The following is a 27,477-nucleotide window of genomic DNA, read 5'->3' on the forward strand; positions in this document are numbered from 1 at the left end:
AGAAGAGAGCATAATTTTAGGGCTTTCCTGCCGCACCCTCTTGACCCGCAGCCCACAGTAGCCTTTTTGATGTTAAATAAGGATAATGTTTATTCACAGGAGGGGGTACCCGCGGAGGGACCCCGAAGCAAGTGGACCTGGAGATGCTGCGTCTCCCGCAGAGGTGGTGCGCTCCGGGCTTGTCTAGTCCAGCCCCATCGGGCTGACTCCGAGCTTCCCAGGGCCGCGCAGGACTCTTAGCTCCTCCGCGATGTTGCCGCTGCCGTTGCTGCGCCGATCCCTGTTGTCCCACACCTGGAGGGGCGCTGGGTGAGTGGACCCCCCCTACGGTCTGAACCGTAAGAGCCACGGGCAAATTCACCCTGCGGGTGCTCCGAACTGCAGCCACCCTCTCCAGGGTCCCCATGGCTCCCTTAAGCGCGGGGTCTCGTCCGGCAGAGCCACTCTCCCATGGAGACCCTGGGGCCCCTTACCGGGTCTCTCTAGAGCACTGGTTCTCAATCTTCCTAATGCTGCGATCCTTTAAGACAGTTCCTAATGGTGTGGTGACCCCCTCAACCCGGAGTATCATGCCACCGCATAACCGTGTTTTGTTACTATTATGAATCGTAGTGTAAATATCTAATATGCAGAAGAGCTGAATTACGATCCCCTGTGAAAGGGTCGCTCGGGGTGGCAACCTACAGGTTGAGAACCACTGTCCTAGATGGTCAGTTTTCCTTAGCCAAGGAACTCCTGGGTAGGGTGTGGCGCCCGGACTGGTGCTCACACCCCCTTCCTTCACTCTCCTAATGCTGGATAGTCCAAATCTTGCTGATTCTCCCAGACCTTGGACATCCCCGCCTTCACATTCTGGAACCACCCGACACTCCCAGGAACCTCTTTGTTCCACTCCCTTTCTGTTCAAATTGGGCTTTTGTCTTGCGGTGGGTGCCATAATTACTTTTATAACGTGGATGCCGCTCTGCGTGGCATGGGACTTATTTTGATGAGACTCTGCATAAGTTCTTTCAGACAAGTTCCTCTAGAAAACACTCTGGAGGCAGGGGCAAGCAGATTGCTGAGTTCAAGTCCAGCCTGGTCTACAGAGCAAGTTCTAGCAGAGTCGGGAATACACAGAGAAGCCTTGTCTCAAAAACCAACCAACCAACCAACAAACAAACAAACACAAACAAATGTTTTGTTAGCACCTGATAGGCAAGGGGCAGGCTGAGCTCTGAGGGTTCAAGGCCAGGCCAGCTTGGTCTCTGTTGAGTGCAAGGCTGGCCAGAGTTTGGACCCTGTCTGCCGCTTTGGTTTAGATATCTCTCTGGGGTGTAGACAGTCCTTACAGGTAATAAAGAGACGGACACACTCTAGGGCAGAGAGCTGCTTGCTGTTCAGCCAGAACCTTGGCTCCCTTAGTGATGTGTTCCAAGATCCTGCCCCAGTGGGGCTCAGGACCTGTTGGGCTTCCGTATTATTCCCCATTTCTGTCCGCTTTCCCCGCCCCCCCCATTTCTGTCCGCTTTCCCCGCCCCCCATTTCTGTCCGCTTTCCCCGCCCCCCCATTTGTTATTATTTGCCTGCTCTGTGTCCTGCGACCCACCATATCTACCTCCACTGAGATGTGACCTTTCTGAGTTAATCAGTGAGCCTTTCCCTGCCCCCACGGGATGGCACGGATGAGTTTCAACCCTCCGGCACCATGTGGAGGAGGCGTGTCCTTCTCTTCAGAAAAGAGCCTGCGGCTCTGCAGTTTCTTCCTGCTCTGAGACCACCCACAGCCGACCAGATGGAGGTTCAGATAGACAGAGCTCCTCATAGTCTCAAGTTTGCCTGGTATCTCTCTAGGTGTCAGTGAGCTCCAAGCTTCGCTGCAGTCAAGGGGATCTGGTTGGGTGCAGGGGACAATCAGTGAGTGGAACTTTCAACTTAACACGTGCCCTCTCCTCTCTTTTGTAAAACAGTCCCTGTTAGGAAGTAGTTTCGAATAGCGTGTATCATTTAGCGAGCTAACCAGTATGAGGGGCCCCATGCTGAGCCCAGGAGCTTGTTCTGGGGAGCCCTCTGTCTGTTGAGACAGAAGTAACTGGAGTTACAGTTGGTCTGGATGCAGATCCCCGCCCCTCAGTGTCCAGGCCCCCTGAGCTGGTGGGGAGAGGATTTTGCAACCGGTTCTCTGGCAGGGTGCCCTGAGAGGTTTCTCAACATCAGCGGCATCCATTCATCTTTGGGGCAGGTCTGCAGAATGCTTAAGAGAGCTTCCAGTCTGTGTCTCTGGTCCCGGTGGCTTCTTCAGTCACGACGGGAATGGTATCTCCGGATAGATGTCTTCTCGCTGGTTGAGAGGCACAGCCCTATGACAGCTTCAGTCATTTGGTCCCTTGTTCTTTGTAAGACTTATTTATTTGTGGAGAAAGGGTTTCTCTATACAGCTCTGGCTGCCCTGCTGACCTCAATCTACCCAACTCTGGGATTAAAGATGGATGCCTTCTCTACAAACCTTGTTTTTTCAAGACGGGGTTTCTTTCTCTGTGTAGCCATGGCTGTCCTGGAGGTCCTTTCACAGACCAGGCTGGCCTTGAACTCACAGATCCACCTGCCTCTGCCTCCCGAGCACTGGGACTAAAGGCGTGCATGTGCGAGCCACCAAACCCGGCTTCATCCTGTGTTCCTGATGGATTTGTGGGCTCACATTTAATCCTTGTTTCGATGGCAGCTTTGGGTCTTTTTAATTCAAGAGAATGACCTATGAAAGGTAATGAAGCATGAGTTATTTCCTGTTGCAACGTAGCAGATGAAAGGGTGTCTGAGCTGTTGAGGCAAGCGCAGCTCTCAAATACAGACCTCGAAATCCACCCTGCCTTCTCCACTGCTCTTGTCTCCTGGGTCATTTGGGGTGGTTTTAGTTTTAATAATTAAATGAAGGTAATTTGGCAGAATTCTGATCTCTCCCTAAGGCATGCTACTCTAGGTCTATCAGCCTGGGAAACTTGGTACCGACCCCCGATGGCATGGCTTCAAAGCTCCCTGGGAGGGATGATTTGACAAGAATTGGCGTGACTGAGTTATATTTGAAATAAAGACCTGCACAACGTCTTGTAAATCTCTTGATTTCTGGAGCTGAGTGTGTGAATGGTGAGTGTGTGTGTGTGTGTGTGTGTGTGTGTATGTGTGTGTGCATATGTGTGTATGTGTATGTGTGTATGTGTGTGTATGTCTGTGTGTGAGTGTGTGTATGTGTATATGTGTGTGTATGTGTATATGTGTGTGTATGTGTGCATGTGTGTGTGTATGTCTGTGTGTGTGTGAGTGTGTGTATGTGTATATGTGTGTATGTGTATGTGTGTGCATGTGTGTATATGTGTGTGCATGTGTGTGTCTGTGTGTGTATGTGTGTGTCTTTGTGTGCATGTGTGTGTGTATGTCTGTGTGTATGTCTGTGTGTGTGTGTATGTGTATATGTGTGTATGTGTATGTGTGTGCATGTGTGTATATGTGTGTGCATGTGTGTGTCTGTGTGTGTATGTGTGTGTCTTTGTGTGTGTGTATGTGTGTGTGTGTGTGTGTGTCGCTGCACATGTGGGGGTCAGAGATAGACAACCTTGGTTACTGGTCATCTTCTTCCACCTTGTGTGAAACACGGTTTCATATATATTTTGTTGTTGTTGGCTACAAGGTCAGCCAGGCAAACTGGCCCGTGCGTTTCCTGCTGCGTTTGTGCATCTGTGCTGCTATGCCCAGCTTTCCAGGGGTTCTGGGGATTCAAACTCAGGTCCTCCCACTTGTATGCCAAGCACTTTTCCACTGAGCTGTCTCCCTGGCTCTCAGTTTTACTCAATTAAAAAGCTGACTTTTAGGCCGGAGAGATGGCTCAGGCGTTAAGGCTCTCGTGGAAGACCTAAGTTCAGTTCCCAGCACCCATGCTGGATAACTCATAGCTCCTGCTCCAGAGCTTCCAGTAAGCTCTTCTGATCTCCATAGGCATTGTACTTATGTGTGCAAACTACACACAAACACACACACACACACTCTCTCTCTCTCTCTCTCTCACTAAGCTACTTCCCTGGGCCCCACCTCTTCCCAAAAATTTGCTTTTTACATGAATTATCTTCCTCAGCCCCTTAGCAGCCTTCAGTATAGAAGCTTGCTCTCCCCATTTCACAGGTTAAACAGCCGAGGCCCACAGAAATGGAGGAAAACTGATCTGCCTGGATCCGTTCTGCCTTGCCCTTGCCCTCTGCCTTTTTCTATGTTAACTTCCTCATCCATGGCCTTAGTAATATGACACTTCCCTGCCTGGATCCTTTGACATGTGAGAGATACGTGTTTCTATGTCACTTTACATCTGTGGGTGTGTACATGGGTGCACAATGTGGTGCTGGGGATGGGACTCCTATGTGAGCACTCTACCTCCGAGCTGCCTTCCCTGCCCTTACACGAAAACTCAGTAAGCAGAGGAGCTTGCCAGCTCAGTCCTTGGCTTATAACGGATGCTCATTTCTCCCCTTACTTGCCTTTGCTCCAGAAGGTGAGGCTTCCTGTGTATCCTGGGGTTGCTTCCAGCCACGCCCTCCCTCTGGTGCCCTGCGCCGTTGTGTCCTCAAGCTCTGGGCCTTCCCATTGTCTGGGTACCTCTCAGAGTCCTGCAGGAGTGTTCCCGACCTCACCCAGCGCTCTGCCTCTGTGTTGTTATCTGTGTAATAGGCATAATCCTAGCAGCCTCGTCATGGGCGATGACAAGGGTCAGATGTGAGGGCGTGGTGCTTGCCATGACCTCTGAATACCTCAAAGGACCAGGTGGGGCCCCAGGTCCTCCTGTTTCTGACCACTGTTCAAGTCCACACACATCGGCACCCAGAAACACTCGGCATCTGGCACACAGTAGGTGTTGAACTGTTGCTGTAAAAATGGCCCAGAGCAGGGTGCAGCTTGAATCCTGGCACCACCTCTGAGCAGCTCTGTGGCTCTGTGCAGGTGGCTTGGCTTCTTGGTGTAACTTCAAGTCACAAGGTGTGCACCACTGTGTTTCTTTTTCTTTTTTTCTTTGCAGTTCTGGGAGCTTGTGTGTGTAAGACAGGTACTTACTGTGGGACTGAATGTCCAGCCCCCTTTCTTTTTAAACATCTATTTTGAGACAGTCTTATCTTACTAAGTTGCCCAGGCTGGCCTTGAACTTGCAATCTCTCTGCCCCAGCCTCTGAGATTACAAGCTTTCAGCACTAGGCCTTGCTTACTGGGGGTTTGCATGAGTTCATGGGTGCTGAGTGTTTCGACACGTGCTTAGGACCCAGAAAACTGAGGCTTGCTGTAATATGGTGACCCATCTCTCTCCCACAGTCGGCTGCCTTGGGTGGCCAGCCCTGACAGAGATACTAAAGATGGACAGCAAGAGAGTCCTCCAGGTTGGGTCTGGTGGTGCACACCTTTAATTCTAGGACTTTGGAAGCAGAAGCAGGCGGGTCTCTGAGTCTGAGGCCAGTCTGTACAGAGTACACAGTGAAGACAGGGCTGCAGTGCTGGTGACTGTCATCTGAGTGCACTACTGTGACTGTCATCTGAGTGCAGTGCTGGTGACTGTCATCTGAGTGCAGTGCTGTGACTGTCATCTGAGTGCAGTGCTGGTGACTGTCATCTGAGTGCAGTGCTGGTGACTGTCATCTGAGTGCAGTGCTGGTGACTGTCATCTGAGTGCAGTGCTGGTGACTGTCATCTGAGTTCAGTGCGGTGACTGTCATCTGAGTGCTGTGCTGGTGACTGTCATCTGAGTGCAGTGTTGGTGACTGTCTGAGTGCAGTGTTGGTGACTATCATCTGAGTTCAGTTCTGGTGACTGTCATCTGAGTGCAATGTTGGTGACTGTTATCTGAGGCGCTTTCCTCTCCTCCTCCATATAGGAAGTGAGGGGTTCCTTTGCACTGTGTGGTCGAGGGATGGACCTGTCCCATCATCCAGGCTGGCCCAAGATCACTGAGATATCCTCTGATTACAGACTGTGTCTTCTCAATCTATAAGTTTGCACCATTGCAGATGAACTACAAAGGAGTAATGCGATCTCTGAGCATTGGCTTACTTATCCATAAAATGGGGTCACAGTGCAACCTAGTGCATCAGGAGGGTGCCTGCGCCACACATGCTTGGCTTTCACTGACAACTTGACCCAACCTAAGAACACCTGGGAAGAGAGTCTCAGTGAGAGACACTGTCCACTTTGGGTTGGCCTGTGGGCACGTCTGTAGGGGAATGTTTTAATTGAGTTAATTCTGAAAAGACCCAGCCCACAGTCGGTGGCGTCATTCCCTAGGCAGGGCTCCCGACCTGAGCACAAGCACTTGAACATGTATGTTCTCTTCTCTGCGCTTGGCTGTGGATGTGACCAGGTGTCTTAAGCTCCTGCCTCTGACGTCCCCACAGTGACAGACCTGGATTGTGAGCTAACAGAAACCTTTTTGTCCCCAAGTTGCTTTTGTCTGAGTATTTTATCACAGTTAGAAATGACACATGGCGGGAGGGGCTGGAGAGATGGCTCAGAGGTTACGAGCACTGTCTGCTCTGCTCTTCCAGAGGTCCTGAGTTCTATTCCCAGCAACCACATGGTGGCTCACAACCATCTATAATGGCATCTGAGGCCCTCTTCTGGTGTGTCTGAAGACAGTGGCAGTGTCCTCACATACATGGAATAAATAAATTAAAAAGCAGTGCTGGTGACTGTCATCTGAGTGCAGTGCTGGTGACTGTCATCTGAGTTCAGTGCGGTGACTGTCATCTGAGTGCTGTGCTGGTGACTGTCATCTGAGTGCAGTGTTGGTGACTGTCTGAGTGCAGTGTTGGTGACTATCATCTGAGTTCAGTTCTGGTGACTGTCATCTGAGTGCAGTGTTGGTGACTGTTATCTGAGGCGCTTTCCTCTCCTCCTCCATATAGGAAGTGAGGGGTTCCTTTGCACTGTGTGGTCGAGGGATGGACCTGTCCCATCATCCAGGCTGGCCCAAGATCACTGAGATATCCTCTGATTACAGACTGTGTCTTCTCAATCTATAAGTTTGCACCATTGCAGATGAACTACAAAGGAGTAATGCGATCTCTGAGCATTGGCTTACTTATCCATAAAATGGGGTCACAGTGCAACCTAGTGCATCAGGAGGGTGCCTGCGCCACACATGCTTGGCTTTCACTGACAACTTGACCCAACCTAAGAACACCTGGGAAGAGAGTCTCAGTGAGAGACACTGTCCACTTTGGGTTGGCCTGTGGGCACGTCTGTAGGGGAATGTTTTAATTGAGTTAATTCTGAAAAGACCCAGCCCACAGTCGGTGGCGTCATTCCCTAGGCAGGGCTCCCGACCTGAGCACAAGCACTTGAACATGTATGTTCTCTTCTCTGCGCTTGGCTGTGGATGTGACCAGGTGTCTTAAGCTCCTGCCTCTGACGTCCCCACAGTGACAGACCTGGATTGTGAGCTAACAGAAACCTTTTTGTCCCCAAGTTGCTTTTGTCTGAGTATTTTATCACAGTTAGAAATGACACATGGCGGGAGGGGCTGGAGAGATGGCTCAGAGGTTACGAGCACTGTCTGCTCTGCTCTTCCAGAGGTCCTGAGTTCTATTCCCAGCAACCACATGGTGGCTCACAACCATCTATAATGGCATCTGAGGCCCTCTTCTGGTGTGTCTGAAGACAGTGGCAGTGTCCTCACATACATGGAATAAATAAATTAAAAAGAAACGACACATGCACAGTGTCAGTTCCTTGCTCCGTTCAGTGCTTGGCACCCTAAGAGCTCAGGGGTTGATCTGCACTGTCTTCCAGGGCATCAAGGTGAAGCTCACGTGGGCCGCCCCGCCCTGGGCTGTACTTTCCCCTCCCCAGGAGGCTCCACTGCTACCCTAATTACACCTAATTGTGCGATAAGGGGGATTTGTCTTATCAGGCTCCAGATTGCAGTTGGGAAACCCGAGGCTAAAGGGAGCAAAGATAGCCTTCACTTTCTTCTTGACCTGTGGCTCAGTGAGCAAGAGGTCCATGCCACAAGCCCAGTCCTGGGGGGGGGGGGGTCTGCGGTCGGTCGGCTCTCACACCTTCACACCTCGTGCGCATTGTTGCTCCCTCCTAAGCTTTCTCCCTGTGTGGTGCTCATGTCCTGGGCTGCTCGGAGGAGACACCGGCTGCTTCCGGGAGCTTGCTGATTGCTCTGGGATCTGGGTGCTCTCGATCCGACATGACTCCCCCTGCTTGGCTTTGGGATGATGGAAAGGACTCTCCTCAGACCCGGGGGGTCGGGGGTCTCACCTGTGAGGGGCATCCAAGCGTGGGGGTAGGTCTGAGGAGAGGATGGGGCAGCTTTGCTTCCTCAGGGGATGTGTGATAGCGAAAGACTCCTGAAGATGAGTCTGTTGTAGAAGAAGTGGTTTTAAGTTGAGTCTCCCTCGATCCTGGTTTTCATGTTAAAATCTGGGTTTTGCAGGCCAAGCCTGACAACCTGGGTTTGGCTCTCAGGATCCAGGTGGTAGAAGGAAAGACCGGGCTCATAAAACTTGCTTTTTGGTCTTCACGTGTACACTGTGACACATTAGAAGGAAACCGTAGTCCACCGTGCCGTGTAGACAGTCACGGACCTCACTCGTCCAGTAGTGGTCCTGTGCAGATGTAATGGAGTGCTGGGGAATGTGGCTCATTTGATGGCTACTTGTCTGACACGCCTGGAGCCCCAAGTTCCATCCTCGGCACTGCACAAACCCGGTTTGGAGGAGCCCATCTGTAATCCCAGCCAGCACTTGAAGAAGTTCGACGTCATCCTCCTCTACATAGTGAGTTTGGAGCTAACCTGGGCAAAGTGCCATGAGCCCCTGTCTCGAAAATAAAATAGTTTGCTGCTTGCAAAACAGTGCAGATATTGTCGTGTGGCAGTGTTGTGCCTGCCCCTTTTGCAGCATCCCCTGGTTGAAAATGATCCCTCTGAACCGGCTTGCGTCCCTGAGGTTTCTGTGTGGGCGTGCTCTGGTGCATTCCTCATGACTAATGTTTTGGTGTGGATTTCCCAGAACAGGTCCTCGGTTCTGGAGAGTCAGGATGCGTAGCTTTGGTTACGGCGTAAGCAGCCTGGAGATAGCGGAGACATGGCTGTTATGTTTACTCAGATGAATGCTGAGGGCACTTTGAACCTTGGACAGGGTAGAGTCAAGCCCGCTCCCGCCCCATCTCCTCCCCTCAAGAGTGCTGAGTTTTCTGACTCAGGCTCTTCCAGGAATTCATGACAGCTCCTGCCACTAGGTGGGGAAAGGGAATGTGGTCTCTGAAGCTTGCAAGGAAGAGCAGCTTTCTGGTTCAGGCCCTGGCCCTAGAGTCCTTAGGGGGTTGTCCCAGGTTGCCAGGAAACGGGAGTTGGGTGCAGACCTTGCCGGTGCTTCCCCTCCACAGCTGGAACGTTGAAATCTGGGATGAGCTCGGAAATGTGTGGAGCATAAACTACCTGGGTGGGTTAAATCTGTGTTGTTACTGTGGGCTAAACATGCTGACTGCATGGGTGGATGAATGAATGAATGAATGAATGAATGAATGAATGAGGAAAACTATCCACCTACAAAGACCTTCAAGAATCCTCCTAGAGTAGTGTGGTTCTTAACCTACAGGTCACTCACAACCGCTTTGGCAAACCTCCATCTCCAGAAATACTTACGTTACGATTCACAGCAGTAGTGAAAACCATAGTTACAAAAGAAGCAATAAAAGAGTCACAGCATTCGAAAGTTGAAAACCACTGTGCTGGAAGCCTAAGTCTTGTGGGATGATCTGCCTCAATCTTTGTCTAAGCCACTGGAAGGGTGCCTGTTAAATCAGGACAGATCACTAGCCAAAAAGAGGAAAAGCTGGTTGGGAGAAAGACCTGTTGTTTTTGGAACCACTTGACTCAGGCTCAAGTTGACTTTTGAACTGACCTCTTCAGGGGCCCCGGGATGTTCCAGGACCAGGGAAAAACCCCTGTGAGCCTCAGGTCACAGTGGCCTCTACCCTCTACCCTGGGGGGGGGGGAGGAGAGGGAGGTCTCTGGGACTTCTGCTTCTAGCATTGCTTTGAGGAATGGAGGGGGGATGTCAGGGAAGAGAGACGCTGTGTGGGTGGGGTATGTGCTGACTTTTTTCCCACCAGAGGTGGGTCTGTCCTGAATAAGATCCTGGTTGAGGGTGGTCTTCGGAAACTCCTGAGCTTTGGTAAGTCTCTCTGGAGCCAGTGGTCTAGGAGTGCCTGTCCTGACCTGTTCATACACAGCTGGAGGCTACCGTCGAAGGTGCCCTGTAGTGTTTTTGTGCTGAGGAGGCAGGTTCCAGGCTTCCCAGATAAACTGCTTGAGAGGGACCTTGGCTGGCCGAGAGTGTTGGCTTTGATTTATGTACTCCAGCAATGTCGCAGAGTCTAACATAGCGGGTTGTAGGCTTTTACCTTCTCACTGTCAGTACCTAGGAACTTCAAACGCCTTTCTTCCTGTTTCCAGGCCGACAGGAAGAAGGGACATGGTGGGTTTCTCTGGCTTTGCCTTCTTTTAGCTGTCGGATCTCCACAGTAACCTAATGGGAGTCTCACCATTCGGTTCTGGGGCAGAAGGCTATTGGGAGGCAGGACTGGGTCTTTGGCCAGAGAACAGTGGGACCAAAGAATGTGATTTGGCCTCTGGGTGTGACAGTGGAGGGACAGTGGACACCTCCCCTCACCACCTGCTTAGTTTTCTTCCTCTTGAAGATCTTGTCAGCAAATGTCCCTCTATCCTCAACTCTATCTGCTTCTTTTGGCCATTACCCCACCCCTCTGCTCTTCTCTCCCCCTGGAATGTGCCCTCTGGGCACACCCATCTTACATGGGTTTGTTTTCTTCTCCCCCCCTGGTCTCCCTGACTAAACTTTCAGGGGCCCCTTTCCCGCAGCCTGAGGGCTCTGCCCTGATGAGTGTGGTTGGGCTGGTGGAGGCCCAGCCTACAGCTTTTCTCCCAGAGAGCTCTTCATTTTGTCCAAGCGACCCCTGTGTCCCCACAAAGAGGGACACTGAGAGAGGGGTCACTTCTCTGCCTAACTGTAGCATCACAAAATCAAGAGAGCACTCCTGGTTTTCTGAACTGTCTCCTCCATCACCCAGCTAGAGCCTCAGGCACGTGGTGACCTCCCCGGCATCTTGCACATGGTGTCTGACTTTGTCACACCAGTGGATCTCAACCTTTCTAAAGCTGTGACCCTTTAATACTTCCTCATAGTGTGGTAACTCTCCAAACATAATTTCTTTTTTCTTTTTTTTGGAGTACACTGTAGCTGTCCTCAAACACACCAGAAGAAGGCATCAGACCCCATTACAGATGGTTGTGAGCCGCCATGTGGTTGCTGGGATTTGAACTCAGGACCTCTGGAAGAGCAGCCAGTGCTCTTAACTGCTGAGCCACTTCTCCAGCACCCCCAAACATAATTTTATGGCTACTTCAGAACTGCAATTTTGCTACTATTATAAATCGTAAAATATCTGATATGCCGGATATCAGACATGTGACCCCCCCCAACTCGGTCCTGACTCACATGCTGAGACCTGCGGGTCTAATTTCAGCCTTTAGGGAGTCATTTTCATTATGAAATGGTCAGCTGACTCGCTCCGTGGGGAGCAGCTGTCTGGACAGCTGTGGAGGCCTGCTCTGGGGGTTAGTCTTGCCAACATTAAGGTGTCTTCTGTGCTGTCCTCATTTACAGAACAAACTGAGGCCCTCAGGGACACCCCACATCTGGTAAGCAGAAGGGCGGGGCCTTTAGCTCTGGAATGATAGGGCCAGGCTGCTGGTGCCGTCCATCTGTCCATCCGGTTAGCACTCCTAGACAAGAAAGGAGATGAGGCCACTCTCTCTAGCCAGGTCTCAGGAACAGGACATTCATTGGTTCTCTGAACCAAACCCTGCCTGCTGCTGCACCCAGCACCCGGGCCAGCCCTCATTTGATGCCTTGCCCACTTGAATGCCAGCTCTCTGCTGAGGGCTCACACGGAGAGACTCGGCTCTCACAGGCTACCTGTAGAGAAAGCCTGACCCTGTGGAGTTAATTTCAGAGAAGAGAGAGAGACAGAGACAGACAGACAGACAGACAGACAGACAGGCAATGGTCTTAGACACATATAAAATGGCTTCAGGGGGTTGGTGGCTTCTTCTCATTCAGTGTCTGTAGAAATAGACTCAGCAGACGATGCGCCCGAAGACAGACACACAAGGGTAGAGTTTTGATTTCTTTTTATCTTTTATTTATTTTTTGAATTTTTATTTTATGTATAGGAATACACTGTAGCTGCCTTCAGAAGAGGGCAGATGGTTGTGAGCTACCATGTGGTTGTTGGGATTTGAACTCAGGACCTCAGGAAGAGCAGTCAGTGCTCTTAACCGCTGAATCATCTCTCCAGCCCCCGAGTTAACGATTTCTAAGTCTTAGACCCAAAGCCAATTATCTCCCCAAGCCCTGGACTTGCTTTGAGCCAGCCCAGAGCCTCCTGTGGAGACACGGGGACTGACATAGTGTCTGCTAACCCCCCATGCTTGTCCCATTCCCAGGCTGCGGTGGAAGCATGTCGCCTCTCTGAAGGTGGCCAATGAGCCCATCTTAGCGTTCACTCAGGGCAGCCCCGAGCGGGATGCACTGCAGAAGGTAAGGTAGGGGGTGTCCCCGGGGTGTGAGGGGCATGGAACAAAGAGAGGCAGGAAGTTCCCATTCACATTTCTGTCACTTTCCCCAGGCTCTGAAAGACCTGAAGGGTCAGACCGAAGCCATCCCCTGTGTCATTGGGGACGAGGAGGTGTGGACCTCTGATGTGCATTACCAGCTGTCGGTAGGTCTGACAAGGGCAGGGCTCAGCCTCACCTTGCACACAGACCTCTCCCTGGAGCTGTAGTCTCTGTCTGTAAGGGTCATTGTCCCCTCCCAGATTTGAAATTCCATCAGTGCCTAAAAGTTCTGGAATCAGAGGATGCCATCCCTGGTCCATTCCTGAGTCATGTCCACAGCAAGGAGCCTGGGAAGGGTGTGCGTGTCCCTGGTGGCCTCTTCCTGTTGGTCAGTTGTCAGCCCTCTGAAAGCAGCATGACCGGCAGCAACAGCAGGGAGCTCGGGCGTCACAGTCAGAGGCGGGAAGAGAGGGGCTAGTCTTTTTTGCTAATGAGTCTACTCAGATCGAACCCCAAGAGCACTGTGTACTGGATCCAGTTTGGAAGAACTAGCCTACTTTTCTCTTCATGCTCCCACTAGCTTTGTGAGCACATTAGCTCTGAGCACAAGGCACCCGTAGAGGTCAGAGGACAACTTTGTAGGGTCGGTTCTCTCCATCCACCTTTATGTGGGTTCCGGGGATCGGAGTCACATCGCTAAGCTTGAGTGTCAAGCGCCTTTACCCACCGAGCCGTCTCACTGGCCTGTTGGGAGAACTTTTCAATGTGGTGGGGTGCACAGCTCTTAGGCGTGGAGAGCCAGTGAGGGGGAGGGAGCCGCCACGGCCTGGTTCGGGAGGCGGGTGAGCTGGGTGGGATTCAGGCAAGCCCAAGGGACCACAGAAGCTGGTAACAAACCCAGCAGAGTGTAGTGCTCTGTGGTCTTGGCCTTATTTATAAACTGTGACACCCCTCCCCTCTTTTTTCAGCCTTTTAACCATGGACACAAGGTGGCCAAGTTCTGTTACGCCGACAAGGTGAGTCCCCAGCCACCCACCCTTCTCCCGACACTGGAGTCTTTGGGCTGAGTCTGCAACAGAACCAGACATGTACAGGTTAACTCTACCCTAGCCAAACCCGAGCTGTATCGATCAGAGCAACATCAGCACCAAATATTCCCCTTAATGAGCTCGCCGCTTGAAGCTGACCCCGGGGGAGGGGAGGTCGTTCAGAGATCGAGATAGATTCTGTAAGACGGTCAAGGGCAGGCTAGACACGTAGTTGGAAAGGCAGGCTGAGAATGAGAGAGAGAGTCCGTGGGAGGGGCTGATGGCTGGTGCCACCTGGTGGTGACGGCTGGTGGACTCTGGGTCACCTGTAGCTGGGATGTGTGTCAAGCTGTGGTTCTGACCCCAAGACTAGAGTGTGGGTCCCGAGGGTGTGGTGCCTTCTTAGTTAGACCATGGGAGAGAGTGGGCAGGAGCCTCAGACCTCAGAATGACAACAGGACAGGCAGTCTGTAGTGGCATGGGCAGGACTGGGGGAGCCTTCTGCTGGTAGCTGGTGCCCTTCCGGTCCCCCTCTGTGCCTGCTGTATAAGACAGAAGGCCACCCTTTACCTCTGTCTCTAGGCCTTGCTCAACAAAGCCATCGAAGCTGCCGTGGCTGCCAGGAAAGAGTGGGACCTAAAGCCCGTGGCAGACCGGGCCCAGATCTTCCTGAAGGCGGCGGATATGCTGAGCGGGCCCCGAAGGGCCGAAGTCCTTGCCAAGACCATGGTGGGACAGGTGAGGGTTGACAGGCCAGCCAGGTTATCTTGCTCTGTTCCTGTCACCAGACATTAGCTGGGTGGTGTCGGGATGTAGCATAGGTTACCAGACTCTGCTGATTATAGTGTTATGGTGAGCCAGTGTGTCCTGCCCTGGCCTGTCACCTCCCCTTCAGTCCCGCCGTCCTACTCTGGGCCACGCCTTTGTCATTTTAGGATCATTAGTTGTAGTACTAGTGGCCAGCCTCCTGACGGCAATGCTACCTACAAAGGTGTCAGGCTGCATGCACAGCCAGACTGGGACACATGGGGCTCACAAGCTGCAGGCCGGAACCTGTGCTTAATTCTGCCTTTAGCTCAGCCAGGTCCCTGCATCCCCCTCGGTGTGGGGGCTCTCAACCAACTGCAAGCTTGCTCCAGACTCAGGGACCACTGGGATCTCTCCCAGATTCTCACCCCATTACCTCGGGCCCCTCTACCCTCCCTCTGTCATGTTTCCCATGCTGAAGTGAGCTCAGACCTCCTCTGGCTCTGCCCAGTGTCCCCCGCCTAGAAGGGACTCTGACTATCTGGCTCTATTCCGTCCTCTAAGGGGCTTTCTGGCCCAGAAGGGCCACTTTGCTCCAGTCTGGAGCCCTGTGTTGTCGGTTTGATTTAAAGCTCAGCCTGCAGCGGGCAGTTAAGTGTGTATTTACTGCCCATGCGAGATGTGGCTCGCTTGATCTTCGTCTTTAGGTTTTCAAATGACAAATGGGGTCTGAGAAGTGGTTTTGTCGACCGAGCAGTGCACTGCACTGAGGAAGGAGCAGTGGAGAGAGAGGTTAAGTCTGCTCGAGAAATTCCTAAGAATTAACAGACACCAAAACCCCAGGCTGCCCGCCTGCTCGCCTGGCTCCGTGCTGAGAGCGCCCTCTGCTGTGTGGAAGTGGAATAACAGCTCCTCGCCTTCCTTTCAGCGTTGAACTTGAGATTTGAGAGACGTTGTCAGGGAGCTGAGTGTGTGGGCTGTCACACTGGGGTCCCTTTTTATTTGGTTTGAGAGTCAAGGGATTCTAGGAAGCACTCTGCAGGTCTTAGCCTCCTGGGCTACACGTTCTAACAGTATGCCAAAGGATTATGAGCCGCATACCTCTGTAAGATGCTCAGCAGGTACATTAGTCTGACAGGAGGTTTGGATGCCTAGGAATCAGGTTCTTTCCCTCCCATTCCTGGGGCCAACATGGCGAGCCCCCTGGAGGTTTTCATTCCCTTCTTCAGGCTAGCTCTGGCCTGTCTGGTGTCATTGACCCTGGGCTGTCGTCCTAACAGGGCAAGACTGTGATCCAAGCAGAGATTGATGCTGCAGCCGAACTCATCGACTTCTTCAGGTTCAACGCCAAGTTTGCCATGGAACTGGAGGGGGAGCAACCCATCAGCGTGCCTCCCAGCACCAACCACGTGGTGTACCGGGGCCTGGAGGTACGGCAGGGCAGGCGGTGAGCCACGGGGCCTCCTGGGACCGTCGAGCTCCACCTCACCATCTCCTTCTTCCCCAGGGCTTCGTGGCAGCCATCTCTCCCTTCAACTTCACCGCGATCGGAGGCAACCTGGCAGGCGCGCCGGCCTTAATGGTGAGGACTGAGGACAACGGCCAGTTAGTTATGCCCCGGATCTCAAAGGGGCCCAGATGGGAGAAGTACAAATGGAAGGAAGCAGATGGGGCTGTGGATGTGACTGGGTTCCAGCTCTTGGTTTATCTTACAGCCTGGTCCATTTGTGGGAGACTGAGGCAGAACCCAAGCTCGGAGGCAGTTTCCTTCTCCGTTGAGCAGGAGCAATGGTGTGTGTGTGTGTGTGTGTGTGTGTGTGTGTGTGTATGAGAGAGAGAGAGAGAGAGAGAGAGAGAGAGAGAGCATTCATACCATCAAAGATTGAGATGTGCTAGATGCTAAGCAGGTCTAGTCAAGAGTGAGCCATAGATCCGATGGCTGCTGCTGCTGGTGACCTGGAGGGCTCGTAGGTCTGGCAGCCTTTGACACTGCGTGCTGATGATGTCAATTAATTAAAAAAGCAAGAAGAGAGGTGGCTGCCCCTGTGCCTCTTTGCCAGGTGACACCTGAACTGCACACAGCGGGGACTCGGAGAGGAACAGATAGGGATTCAGAGGCTCTGACATGAAAGCCACAAGGTCTACTGCCATTGCTGAGTGCTGGCACTTGTACCCGTGGGAACCCCCAGGCTGACGTGGGGGATCCAACAGCCTTCCAGGAAGAGAGCCGGTGTTGGCCCGGCAGCCTGGACCTTAGACATGGCGTGTGTGTTCTGTGTGCATGCACAGGGACCGCCTCGTGTGTCATGGAACGTGCCCTCCTGGTGCTTACGGTGGTGCGCGGGCTCTGACCCAGCACACGTGCACGTAGTCTGTGAGTACTTGTCCAGCCACACCCAGGAATGGCCCAGAACGCTGGGAACAGTTGTAGCCTGGAGTGAAGGCAAGACTCAGCCTGGGCTTGCAAGGAAAGGGAACCCAGGCCAGAGTCAGAGGTGAAGGCTGGGCCTTCCATGGTTGAGCCCTCTGGAAAACAGTGCAGACACTGTTTTCAGTGAGCTTAGGTGGGGTCTGAAGTGGGTTCCGGTAGGGGTGATCATGCTGTGCAGTGGGGTACATCCTTGGTAAGGTTGGTGTCCCGCCACCTTATGAGTCATGTTTGACACCTTTATGACAGGGCAATGTGGTTCTGTGGAAGCCTAGTGACACTGCCATGCTGGCTAGCTACGCCGTCTACCGCATCCTCCGGGAGGCCGGCTTGCCCCCCAACATAATCCAGTTTGTGCCAGCTGATGGGCCAACATTTGGGGACACAGTCACCAGCTCAGAGCACCTCTGTGGCATCAACTTTACCGGCAGTGTGCCGTAAGTCTGGGAAGGGTGGGGTAGGGCATGGGACGTGGGGATGTGAGCTGACGCTTGGGGCTGTGAACCCAAACCCAGCGGTCACACGCTGACCTTCCCCAGCCACCTGCCAAACGAGAGTGGAGGGCCCGTCTCTTGGTGAATATTCGAATAGACAGAAGAGGAAAGTGGAGAGCGTTGTGTGGGTTGGAAACACGGCCCGTGGCTAATGGCAGCCTTCCACCACGGAGGGCATGAACGAACGGGTGAGGTGGGAACAGGAGATACTGGGCCTGCTTCTTGGAGAAGGCACCCCGGTGAAAGGTTGGCTAGGCAGAGGTGAAGAGGTGGGAACGGGATTATGGGAGGAGGACGCTAAGGGGGCCTGCGGCAGGTGAAGCCTGTGATGTGTTGTAGGGCATGTCCCCTGGGCCTGGAGGGCGGAGTGGAGGGTCAGACAGTCTGCGCCAGGCATCAGCACACAGACTCAGCAAGTGTCTACCTACCGCTGAGGCACAGGGCTCTGTGTCAGGGCTGGGAATGAGTAAGCTATGAGGTCAAGGTCTTGCTCACCATCCTGCACCCCACCTCCTGGAGTCCCCCCTTTCCGATTCAGCCCAGCGGCTCCTAGGAGCCTTCCGAATCCGCAGAGGTGTCTGGGCTGCATGCTGAGGGTGGCGGGAGACACAGAAGGTTCTAGGGAACGGCGTAAGCACTGTCCAGTTTCAGGCTGCGTTTGCCCATTGGATCTAGGAGAGGCTGGCTTTATTTTCTTGGGTTCCTAACAGCCATGGCCCAGCCATGTCTAATTGGTCTAATTGGGAGTGTTTTCTTTCTTAGATTTATATGGTGCATGTTCCGGCCCCCCTGGGCCTGCATGTCTCATGGGGTACCATTAGCTAGAGGTGAACAGCCATTGTAGCTCCCCCAGTCCCACTCCGTTCCTGGGTCTGCGTATCCCAGGTTAGCCCACCACTGCCCCCCCCCCCCATCTGTACTCTGGATCTGGCCAGGGCTGCTCCAGAAGGTCAGGAAGTTGTGATCTCCAGGGATTGGGATAGTAGCCAAGGGTCATGTAGAGATCACAGAACTTAGGGCAGAGTACAGTAAGCTGGCGACAGTCTGCAGCTGGGGTCTGGACCCAGGACATTCAGGCCTCTGCAGAAAGGACATTATTCAGGGGGATTGGCGATGTCAGGGCGCACAGGTTTGGGGGCAGTGGAGTCCTGTGTAGGTCATTGAGGAGCCGTCTGGGTGTGGGGGTAAAGTTGACTGGGACATCCTGGTGTCTCATTTAGCATCTGCAGCCCTTACTGTGTGGTACCTGCAGTGGCTTCTCTGCACCTTCCGTGCCCGGGTCGGTTGCCGGTGTGGGTGGTGTAGCTTGAGGAATGCTGACAGGGCCTTTTCTCCAGAGGCCTGCTCTACCAGTGCCCGGGTCTCTGCCTGTTAGCAGGCAGAGTGGGCCCGGCCCCCTCTTTGCCACGCTCTGGCAAGCTGCTATGCCGAAGGTAGCAAAGTCATAAATTACCGTTAGCTGCTGTGTCGGGTGATTAGCATTTTTATTGTTTTGTGGTGTTGAGGTTGGTCACAGTGAAGCCCACCCCCCCAGGAGGCTGTGTCTTAGGGGCGGCAGGTGGGGTGGTCAGGCCAGGCCCTGGGCCAGGATGCCCCCACATTGCCACAGGGGTGTGTGTAGCGCTTGTGAGGGACTACAGTGTGCCCAGCCTGAGCCAAAGTTCCGGCTCACACAGGAATCCCCACAGCGGAGCTCATCCTTGTTAGTAGGTGAGGTGCAGAATCGAGGCTCAATGACATTAAGTCATGTGCCCAAGGTCACACAGCCCTGTGTCAGAGCTAGGACCAGCACCATCTGTTTTCACATCTGGGCCTTCTAGGTGCCACCCCACCCCCATCACAGCTGCCACCACCCAATTACTTCCTCCTGGCACGACCATGACCCCAGCTCACCGCCTCCGGCATTTCCCCCCAGGTCTTTTAGCTCCTGAGGCTTTTTGACACTCTCTGCTCCTTGATCCTAGCACCTTCAAACACCTGTGGAAGCAGGTGGCCCAGAATCTGGACCGGTTCCGGACCTTCCCACGCCTGGCCGGAGGTAAGCCCCGCCCCCTTGACGCTTCCAGGGACCCCCATTTCCTGGGCCATTATGAGCAACCAGGAGATCAAGAAGGGTGACGGAGATCTTGGGATGCTGGGAGCCAACACCGGGGACTTCTCTATCAGCCTGTGCAGTGACACCCCCTCCCCCATGCCCCAGGATCCACGTGTGAACACAGAACATGTAATCATTAGACTCCTGTTGGTAGCAAACATGCCTGGGGGCTGTTGTGTGGTTGGCAGGGGAGGAAGGAGCCAGTTTGTGGGTGTGGAGAGAGACAGGAGAGGAGGACGGTGGCTGAGAGGACAGCCTGTCACTGATGTCACGGACAGTGGTAACTCTCCCTCTGAGAAACCATTCTCTGATCACAAAGGGCTTCTCAGCGCTTTTAATACTCCGTTTCTTACTCTGAGAGCATAACCAGCCATGCAGTGTTTCCCAAACTCCCTGGGCCACGGAACCCCATTTTGCATAGAACCCCATTTTGCGCAGTCCCCTGTTGAACACACATTGCTGAGACTTCGGAAAAACTCCTGCCTGGAGTGCATTTAATGGTTCAGCCTTCTAACCCCTGATGTGAGGTGGGGCCCATGGGAAGGAGCTTCCTGAGTTAGCTGGCCTCTGATGTGTGCCTGGGTTGCCCGTAGCAACTGAGCTTCCCAGCCCATCTTGTGACGGGTAGCCTCTCTTTCCCAGGGACATGGCTCAACCTGGAGCCAGTGGCTGTATCAAGGTTCCTCAGTTTAATCATCTTTGAGATGGGGGCAGGGCAATGGAAGTGGTCCTCGAGACCTGGGGAGACAGTCCAGGTGCTTCCTGGAATGGGTGGGCACTTAGGAGCTTGGTTCACTGAGCTCGGCCCTCGAGTCGCCATTTGTTTTTTTGTGTGACGGTGAGTTGGTACCAATGCCCTCTGTTCTCCCGTTCCCTCCCCCAGCCTCGCCTTCCCGGCTGGGGAGGGGAGTGGAGCGGGCCTGGCCTGTGGCTTCCCCAGGATGCTCCCTGTTTCAGTTCTCTCGTGATCTGCTGTTGAGCGCGGGGCTGTGGACTGGTGCGGGTGGTGGTTTGGGCCGCACCCAGTCATGTCCACACCCCGTGCCCTGCAGAGTGTGGCGGGAAGAACTTCCATTTCGTGCACAGCTCAGCCGACGTGGACAGCGTGGTGAGCGGGACGCTGCGCTCGGCCTTCGAGTACGGCGGTCAGAAGTGCTCAGCCTGCTCGCGCCTCTACGTGCCACAGTCGCTGTGGCCACAGATCAAAGGGCAACTGCTGGAGGAGCACAGCAGGATCAAAGTGGGCGACGTGAGTTGCGCCCGGGCTCACACAGCAGGTGGCTGATGGGATTGGAGGAGACTCGCTCTCTCCAGCTCTTTGAGTGCCTCCCTGCGGCTCTCCAGCTCTCTGAGGCTGGGTCCTATCCCTAGGGGCTCTGCGCATGCGGAGTGGGGTGGGGTGCACATACGGAAAGGGATTCCTTCTTCTCTGCCCTACAGTGTTTCTCTCTCTCTCTCTCTCTCTCTCTCTCTCTCTCTCTCTCTCTCTCTCTCTCTCTCTCTCTCTCTCTCTCTCTCTCTCTCTCTCTCTCTCATATCTTTCTCTCTCTCTTGTCCTCAGCCTGCAGAGGACTTTGGGACCTTCTTCTCCGCGGTGATTGACGCCAAGGTAGGGGGCGAGATGCAGTGCATTCTGGGAGAGGGGTGCTGGGCACAGATCTAGGACAGAGAGGGACAGGCTGATCGGTGTTGCTTGTAACTAGACATGTGCCTTCCTGGCCTGGAAGAGGGCCGGATCATCTGTGGTGGAAAATCGCTGTTGTCTGTACACCCTCAAGCCAAGCTCAGTGAGCCCCTGAAGTGCGTATGTGTGCACACACTCTTGTATGCACACGTACAGGCAGGCCCACACGTGTGCACTTGAGAGCACAGCTCTGGGACCGTGGTGTAGATGGCCTTGAAAATACACCTCTAACCACATGCATGTCATCATAGCTAACTGTGTGCTTAAATGTAGGCACATAGCTATGTATGCAGCTTTCTGTGTGTTTATCTCGGAATGTGTTTGTAAACAAGGACAACTGTGGGTGTGACCACACACGTGCATGCACACCTGCTTCCATACATATACCCGGATTCCAAAAGCACAGCGTACTCACTCCTACGCACACCATAGACATGCATGCACATATCACACATACACCACACACACATGGCATTGGCACACGCACATACCACACATACATTCAGACACATACTATATACATATATACATACATACTCCTACTCTGTTTTTCCACCATGGTTTAGCCAGGCCTTCTGTGTTTCCAACCCCGCCCCCTCTCACCTTTAGGCAGAGGTATTTCGGGGTGAGTGCGGGGTGCTGTGGGGCAGGGGGTGGCTGTCTCTGACGCTCCTGCTCACCTGCCCTAGGCCTTCGCCCGCATTAAGAAATGGCTGGAGCATGCTCGGTCCTCACCCAGCCTCAGCATCCTGGCCGGGGGCCAGTGTAACGAGTCGGTGGGTTACTATGTGGAGCCGTGTATCATTGAGAGCCAGGACCCACTGGAGCCCATCATGAAGGAGGTGACTGCAGCGGGCTGTCCCCATGGTGTCATGCTGCCTTCTGATGCGGTCTGGTTTCATGGCTCACGGAGGGTGGAGGGGGGGTGGGGGAGGAGAGGAGTCGCTGGCAGGGCAGGAATGGCTCACAGCTGGAGTGAGTTCAGGAGCTCAGACCTGTCCAAGGCTCTGTCCTTGTCACTGTTGGTGCTGGCTGTGGCCTACCTAGCACCCAGTTGCCATAGTTGTAGCCCCTGTGGGATACGGCAGCTGTGGGCTCACTGGCTCCCTATGGTCTGGCCGTGGCTGGTGCCTGAGATGGAATGGGGGTGCAGGACCAGAGAAAGCACACGCTTAGTGGGAGAGGGGCCCTGAGGAAAAAGGATGCCTTAGCGTTCACTGTGAAGTGAACCTCCTGCGCTCCCCAGGGCCTGGCTGCTTTATGTTTCAGGTGCGGACGTGGCAGGGAGGTTAGAAGGTTCTGGATCTTCTCCCAAATGATCAGGAAGCCTGGAGGAATCAGCCTCTCTTTGCTCAGGGCTGCTGTGTGGGCGAGGATGGCCAGACGGGGGCATCGCAGGGACTCACCCCTCTCTCCTCTCCTCTCCTCTCCCAGGAGATCTTCGGCCCTGTGCTCACAGTGTATGTGTACCCGGATGATAAATACAGAGAGACGCTGCAGCTAGTCGACAGCACCACCAGCTACGGCCTCACGGGGGCAGTGTTCGCCCAGGATAAGTGAGTGACCCTCAGCCCTGAGAGCAAAGCTGGTGCGCCAGCCTGGCCGGTTCAGCGCAGACCTCACCTCCTGAGGCAGTTCCTGCTAATCCCTCCTCTGCTTTCCCTCAGAGCTTTCCCTCAGGCCTCTCAGTTTAGACCTAAGCGGGCACAAGGCAGTCTGGCTTGTTAGATACATAGCTGTCAGGAACCCCTGGTGACCACTGTGTCTGAATCTCCAGGGACATGCGGAGGATGGGGCGCGGGATCGACCTGTTGGGGACCCCACTGGGCTAGGTGACCACCCTGCCCTGTGCTACAGTGGAGATGGATCTGATGTGGGCCCTGCCACCCTAACTTCGAATTTTTATATTTTTCTTCCTCCTTGGGCCTGTAGCCACTGTGTCTCAGAGAGAGGGGGTTGGAACCCAGAAGAAAGCATAGGCTCTGGGTATTTGCTTTGCTTCAGTAAAACGGATGAGTTAGACTAGGGACCGTCCCCCCATCACCACGCCGGTTGTGACCTGATGTCCTGTGCTCTCCGACCCAGGCCTCCCACTGAGCTGTCCTCCTTCTCAGGGGAAAAGCTGAGCCTCAGGGCCCACTGTAGCAGCTGGCCAGTATCCAGTTCCTAGGATGGCCACTTGCTTAGAGGGAGCCAGTGTGGGCTGTACGGGGGATTGCAGGCCAGACTTGAGGCTGGCAGCTCCTGTGATCACTGTCCTGTCTCCTAGAGCGATTGTCCAGGAGGCCACGAGGGTGCTGAGGAACGCTGCTGGCAACTTCTACATCAACGACAAGTCTACTGGATCTGTGGTGGGCCAGCAGCCCTTCGGGGGTGCCCGGGCCTCAGGTGAGTGGGAGTCCAGTCCTGGTCAGAGGCCGTATGTAGGTCATAACTTTGAGGGTATGAGTCGGAACAGAACAGTTCACCAAGGGGTGTATGGATGTTCAAACAGTCTTCTCAGAAGCTTCGGGAGCTAGGAGGCTGTGTTCCTGTTGTACAGGGGAGGAAACAGAGGCACAGGGGAGGGCTGTGGATGTTAGCTTCAGTGCTCACTGGTCCACCTCCAGGCTCAAGGTCATCTGAGTCTAATGCTCTGTAGCTCAGGTGACGCTTGGGCTCAGGAGAGACAGTGAATTGTCAGCAGCTACTTCCTGCCAGCCACAGCCAGGGCTAGAACAGGTTAATGGGGAAGGTTATGTTTCTATCTGTTCGTGCAGCATGGAGCGTTTAAGTCACCTAATTTGTCTCCTCAAATATCTGTGCATGAGCATGCGTGCGGTTCCTGCATTTGGACTGAAGCCTCCCCCTCCCTTTGTATCTATTAATACTTGCTTTCTGTGTTTTGTCGCTCTGATATCAGTTGCCTGTGTATTTACTGCTGTTATTTTCTATTCCCGGCTTAACGGCTTCCTCATTTATAACCGCTCCCTCCCTCTCGCCTCCCCGTCCAGTTTTAGTTTAGAGTCTATTCTGTCTGTTGTGAGCGATTCCAATGTCTTTGAGATTTCATTTCTATCTCTTCCTGGGTCTTCGGGGGGTTAAGTGAGTTTCTATTAAACATTATATCATTGGGTCTTGCTTAGTTATTTACTTAAAAATAAGCATTGGAGGGCATTGGGTGTGATGACACGGGCCTTTAATGCAGCTCTTGGAGGGCAGAAGCAGGTAGATCTCTGTGAGCTCAAGGCCATCCTGGTCTACATAGAGAGTTCCAGGCCAGCCAAGGCTGCACAGTGAGACCCTTTCTCAAGCTTTGACTTAGTTAATGAGCATGTGTATGCATGAACATGTGTGTGCATGTGTGCACTGCAGTGTACACATGGAGTCACAGAACAAGTTGTCAGAGTTTGGTCTCCCTTCCCACCATGTGAGCACCTTTACCTGTTAAATCATCTTAACAGCCCAGGGTCTTGCTTTTTTGTTTTTTTTTTGTTTTTTGAGACAGGGTCTCATTATGTAGTCCTGGCTGGCCTGGAACTTGCTCTGTAGACCAGTCTGGCCTTGAACTCACAGAGATCCACTTGCCTCCACCTCCCAAGTGCTGGGATTAAAGGTGTGCACATTTTTTTTTGGTAATTAAAAAATGATGTATATGCATATGAGTAACAGGCCACGGTGTGTAGTTACCTGAAGAATCCAGAAGATGGTGTCAGATCCCCTGGAGCTGCTGGAGGTTGTGAGCCACCTTATGCAGATGCTCTGGAAGACCAGGAAGAGCTCTTAACTGCAGAGTTGCCTCTCCAGACTGGGTCTGGGTTTTTTTTTTTAAAATCCATTCACTCACTATGACTTTTAATTACAGGAATTTAACCCATTTACATTTATGCTGATTATTGATAGCTAAGGCTTGATTCTTAGTTTTATTATCATTCTTTCTTTGTCTCTTACCTACTTCCCGTGGTCAAGTGGCACACTCAGAAATTGTGTTCTAATTCTTGGGCTGTCTGTCTCTGCTTTTCTAAAGATCAGCCTGGCGGGGCAGTGTTGGTTTTGGTTGGTTGGTGCTTTGCTACTTTTCTACTGTGAACCTCAGCCTCTTACCTGCCCTCCGGCCATGCACACTTGGCCCTGAGGCTGAGAATGTGTTTAGGTGCTATGTCTCCTAGCCTCTCAGCCGGGGCGTGTTGAAGACAGAGCCACCATTCACCCCTTTAGCTGCCAGCCCTGTGCTATTCCATTCACACTCTACCCGCCACCTCTGTCCCGCTGCCGAGGACCATTGCGTGCTCTCTTTCCCACAGGAACCAATGACAAGCCAGGAGGCCCCCACTACGTCTTACGTTGGACATCACCCCAGGTCATCAAGGAGACGCATAAGCCCCTGGGGGACTGGAGATACTCCTACATGCAGTGAGCCCTGCTCAGCACCTCTGTTGTCAACCCATCTGTCCATCCCGGTGACTGACACCTCTGCACTGACCCCCAGCCCCACCCCCAGCAGCACCCCCTGGACTCTCTACAGCTGAGCTGGACCTTTCCTTGGGATCAGGGGCCCAGGCTCTGGCTGTGGGTCATATTGGGGAAGATCAGCCAGTCCACCCAGAAGTCTCATCCACTGTGGAACACCCTGGTACCCTGCCAGTTCTTTACCTGTCTGCCTTTCTCGCCTCATGGTGACTCAGAGGCCCTTGGGACAGAGGGATATTTTCAGGATCCTGTCGGGGGAAGCTCAAGTGTCCGGTAACCTCACCACTCAAAGACTCCTGACTTTAGCCTTGTCCCCGCCACATGTCCAGTGAGATGGTGGCAGGACACTGCTGGCTTTGCTACTCGGTCTGTGCTAGCTCTCCCTGCAGGTGCTGTGTCCAGCCACATGCCTTAGTCCCATGTGCCTTCCTCCAGGGTGCCTGTGCGTCCCTGAGCCTTCGTCCCTCCTGGCTACCTGCTGGGTGTGACCAGGGGTGGTCATTCATACAGGCTAAACCTGGGATGCCTCGAGGTGGACCCCTCCATTCCATACTCTCGTGGGATGCAGCCAGCCCAGTGGAGGCCAGCATGTGCTCCTGCTTGTGTCCTGGATAATCAGATGTTTCTAGTGACTTGAGAGCATGCGGGGTTACCTTTCCAGGACATTTGCCAGGGGTCCCCATGGAACTGGTAGAGCCGTCACCAAGGGCTACCCCCATCGCTGGCAGGTACCAGTACCAGGCCGGCTCTGTGTTCTGCTTTCTTTTAGGGTCCATGTTGCTTCCCAGGGAGCAAGATTAGACTGAAATGTCCGGGTTCTGTTGGTTCTGTTCCGTGAGGGGGTGGGGCATCTAATACCACAGGAGAGAATGCCAGATGTCTACTCGAAGTGGCGGTGGAGGGAGGTGAGGGATGGACGGACTGGCTTCTTCTCATTCCTAATCTAATGAACTGCCAGTGTCTGGTCACATGGTTCTGTGTGATGCCGTGGGAGGGAGTAGTGACGCTGGAGCCCAATGACTGGGTTTAGAGATGGCTTTCTGTCCCCTCCCAAGGTGGTCACCAAAAGACCATGTAAATTCTCCAGCCTTCCATGTCTAAAATGGTGACAATCCCCTCGTGTACACGGAGGATCATGGAGCTAATCCCTGTGGATTTCAGACAAATGGTCAGAAATATCACCTGTTTATTCCCAACACTGTGCTGTGGTGGCTGATCTTAGGTGTCAGCTTTGCTGGGCCACGGTCCCCAGAGACCTGGTCAACCATTCTGGAAGTTTCTATGAAAGTGCCTTGAATGAGAGTAAAGTTTAAATAAGTGGGCTCTTACATTTTTATTGTGTGTGGTTTTTGCATGTATGTACATGTTTGTATATGTGCCCAAAGCGGCCAGAACGGGTGGATTGGAATAGCTGAGGCTGGCGTTACAGGCGTGTTTGAGCTGTGTGACGTGGTAGCTTACATCTAAATTCTAGTTGCCTGATAAAGCAGCAAGTGCTCTATCCGACGTTCTAGCTCCAGCGTGCATGGTCTTGCTATGTAGCCCAGGTTAGCCTTGAATCTGGTGGCTCAGCCATCTGTGTACCAGGTTTACCAGCCAGTGTCTCCAGGCCTGACTTTAAGCAGACCTTTTGTGCTGTGAGCGGGCTTTATCGGTTGAATGTTTAAATAGAACCATGGATGAGCTCGCTTGGGTGGGGAAGTTGCCAGCAGATGCCCCCACCCCCCACTCGGAGATGGTTCTTTCTGGTTTTCTGGCCTGCCCCTCCATCCTCCCTGCTGTCCCTCTCTTTAATCCCACCTCCCCTTTACAATCCATGGATTCCGTGTCCCCTGGGGAACCTCGGCTAATACACACGTCAAGGACTCTCTGTCTCCTCACTCTTAGCCCCACTAGC

At 53.3% G+C, this 27,477-nt stretch overlaps 1 protein-coding gene across 1 annotated transcript; it reads left to right on the plus strand.

Annotated features, from left to right (window-relative positions):
- The first annotated feature begins 203 nt into the window (after nucleotides 1-203).
- On the plus strand, nucleotides 204-27,096 carry ALDH4A1 (aldehyde dehydrogenase 4 family member A1). Its single transcript, XM_080921003.1, has 15 exons — nucleotides 204-309; nucleotides 12,545-12,638; nucleotides 12,727-12,819; nucleotides 13,624-13,671; nucleotides 14,266-14,421; nucleotides 15,711-15,860; nucleotides 15,938-16,012; nucleotides 17,108-17,295; nucleotides 19,317-19,390; nucleotides 20,500-20,696; nucleotides 21,009-21,056; nucleotides 21,821-21,973; nucleotides 22,566-22,687; nucleotides 23,401-23,519; nucleotides 25,415-27,096. The coding sequence occupies exons 1-15, from the start codon at nucleotides 251-253 to the stop codon at nucleotides 25,525-25,527; spliced, it is 1,689 nt and encodes a 562-aa protein (XP_080777129.1). The 5' UTR covers nucleotides 204-250; the 3' UTR covers nucleotides 25,528-27,096.
- The last annotated feature ends 381 nt before the right edge of the window (nucleotides 27,097-27,477 follow it).

The sequence above is a fragment of the Micromys minutus genome (assembly GCF_963924665.1).
Source record: "Micromys minutus genome assembly, chromosome: 9".
Classification (NCBI taxonomy): Eukaryota; Metazoa; Chordata; class Mammalia; order Rodentia; family Muridae; genus Micromys; species Micromys minutus.

What these genes read in the sequence shown, in the direction of transcription:
- ALDH4A1 (XM_080921003.1), top strand. Translation starts at nt 251, where the DNA reads ATGTTGCCGCTGCCGTTGCTGCGCCGATCCCTGTTGTCCCACACCTGG. An exon ending in ATGTGCATTACCAGCTGTCG is followed by an intron (nt 12,820 to 13,623) that starts GTAGGTCTGACA and finishes CTCTTTTTTCAG; the next exon opens with CCTTTTAACCATGGACACAA. An exon ending in TGGAGCCCATCATGAAGGAG is followed by an intron (nt 21,974 to 22,565) that starts GTGACTGCAGCG and finishes CTCCTCTCCCAG; the next exon opens with GAGATCTTCGGCCCTGTGCT.